Below are 1,129 nucleotides of genomic sequence, written 5' to 3'. Positions count from 1 at the left end.
AGGGCAAAGAAACTATGAGTATCTTCTTACTGTGTCACTGTGATTAAACTGCAATTAATATATGAATATGTGAAAAATTAAACTTAATTACCAAGGGAAGTATTTTCTTGTGAAGGGTGAGGGAGGTGATTGGAGTCAGTGGAATGTGGACACACCCAGTTCAGGAGGATATATAGCTTGACCTCTGTCGGGACCATGTCATTCAAACTGACATTGTCTCATTGACACTTAGCTGATCTCACCTCTCCTCTCAACATGTCCTACAGCTGCTGTTCTGGAAGCTTCTCCTCTAGATCCTATGGAGGTCAACTGTGCTACCCCTCTTCCTGTGGCTCTTCCTTCCCACGCCAACTGACCCACAGCACTAACTTCTGCTCTCCCAGAAACTGCCATCTGGGTTCTACTTTCAGCCATGGCTGTCATCAGAACTGCTTCCAGCCCATCAGATGCCAGACTTCCCATGTGGTGCACAGCTCCTGCCAGCGTCCTTGCTACCGTCCAAGTGTGTCCAGCTTCTGCAGCCCTTGTAGGACCACATATGGTGGCTCTCTTGGTTTTGGGTCCAGCAGTTGCTATTCCCTGGGCTATGGCTCAAGGAGCATCTACACGTCAGGCTGTGGCTCCAGTGGCTTTAGACCTGTGAGTTATGGAGTTCATGGCTCTCCTTCCTTTGGTTATGGATCTGGATTCTGTCACCCAATCTATGTGACTTCTAGAAACTTCCAGTCTTCTTGTCACAGACCTGCCTGTGGATCAACCATCTTGAGATCAAGTTGCTGAACTTCCTGATTATAAATAAATTGTCTGAGTTAACTTAGTGCTACTATCATTGGGTTTTCCAATAAGGCTAACTAATCTTTCTCTGCATCCTTTCTGTGGCAAGACAAGGTCTATCCAACTAAGAAATGACCGAATAACCAAAATATAAATTCAAATGTCTTTTAAAATGAATGATTACCTATTCATAAATTCTTGGACTGTATATGAAAGTTCAGTTATATTTGACCTAATAAAATTATTTATTCTTCCATCTAATGTGGTCTTTGATTCTTTGTTTATTCCCAAGTTTTGATTTGTGATTTATCTTTGAGACTAGGTACTTTCAGACTACCTTCCTTAGGAAATCAGT

General features: G+C 42.5%; 1 protein-coding gene across 1 annotated transcript; it reads left to right on the top strand.

Annotated features, from left to right (window-relative positions):
* Positions 1-255: 255 nt before the first annotated feature.
* LOC117718277 (keratin-associated protein 13-1-like) lies at positions 256-780 on the top strand. Its single transcript, XM_034515853.1, has one exon. The coding sequence runs from the start codon at positions 256-258 to the stop codon at positions 778-780; it is 525 nt and encodes a 174-aa protein (XP_034371744.1).
* The last annotated feature ends 349 nt before the right edge of the window (positions 781-1,129 follow it).

The sequence above is a fragment of the Arvicanthis niloticus genome, chromosome 12 (assembly GCF_011762505.2).
Source record: "Arvicanthis niloticus isolate mArvNil1 chromosome 12, mArvNil1.pat.X, whole genome shotgun sequence".
In the NCBI taxonomy this organism is placed as follows: Eukaryota; Metazoa; Chordata; class Mammalia; order Rodentia; family Muridae; genus Arvicanthis; species Arvicanthis niloticus.
The sequence above is the reverse complement of the archived record's forward strand: the minus strand, read 5'-3'. Positions and strand labels throughout refer to the sequence as shown.

Coding starts and splice junctions, on each gene's coding strand:
- LOC117718277 (XM_034515853.1), top strand. CDS start 256: ATGTCCTACAGCTGCTGTTCTGGAAGCTTCTCCTCTAGATCCTATGGA.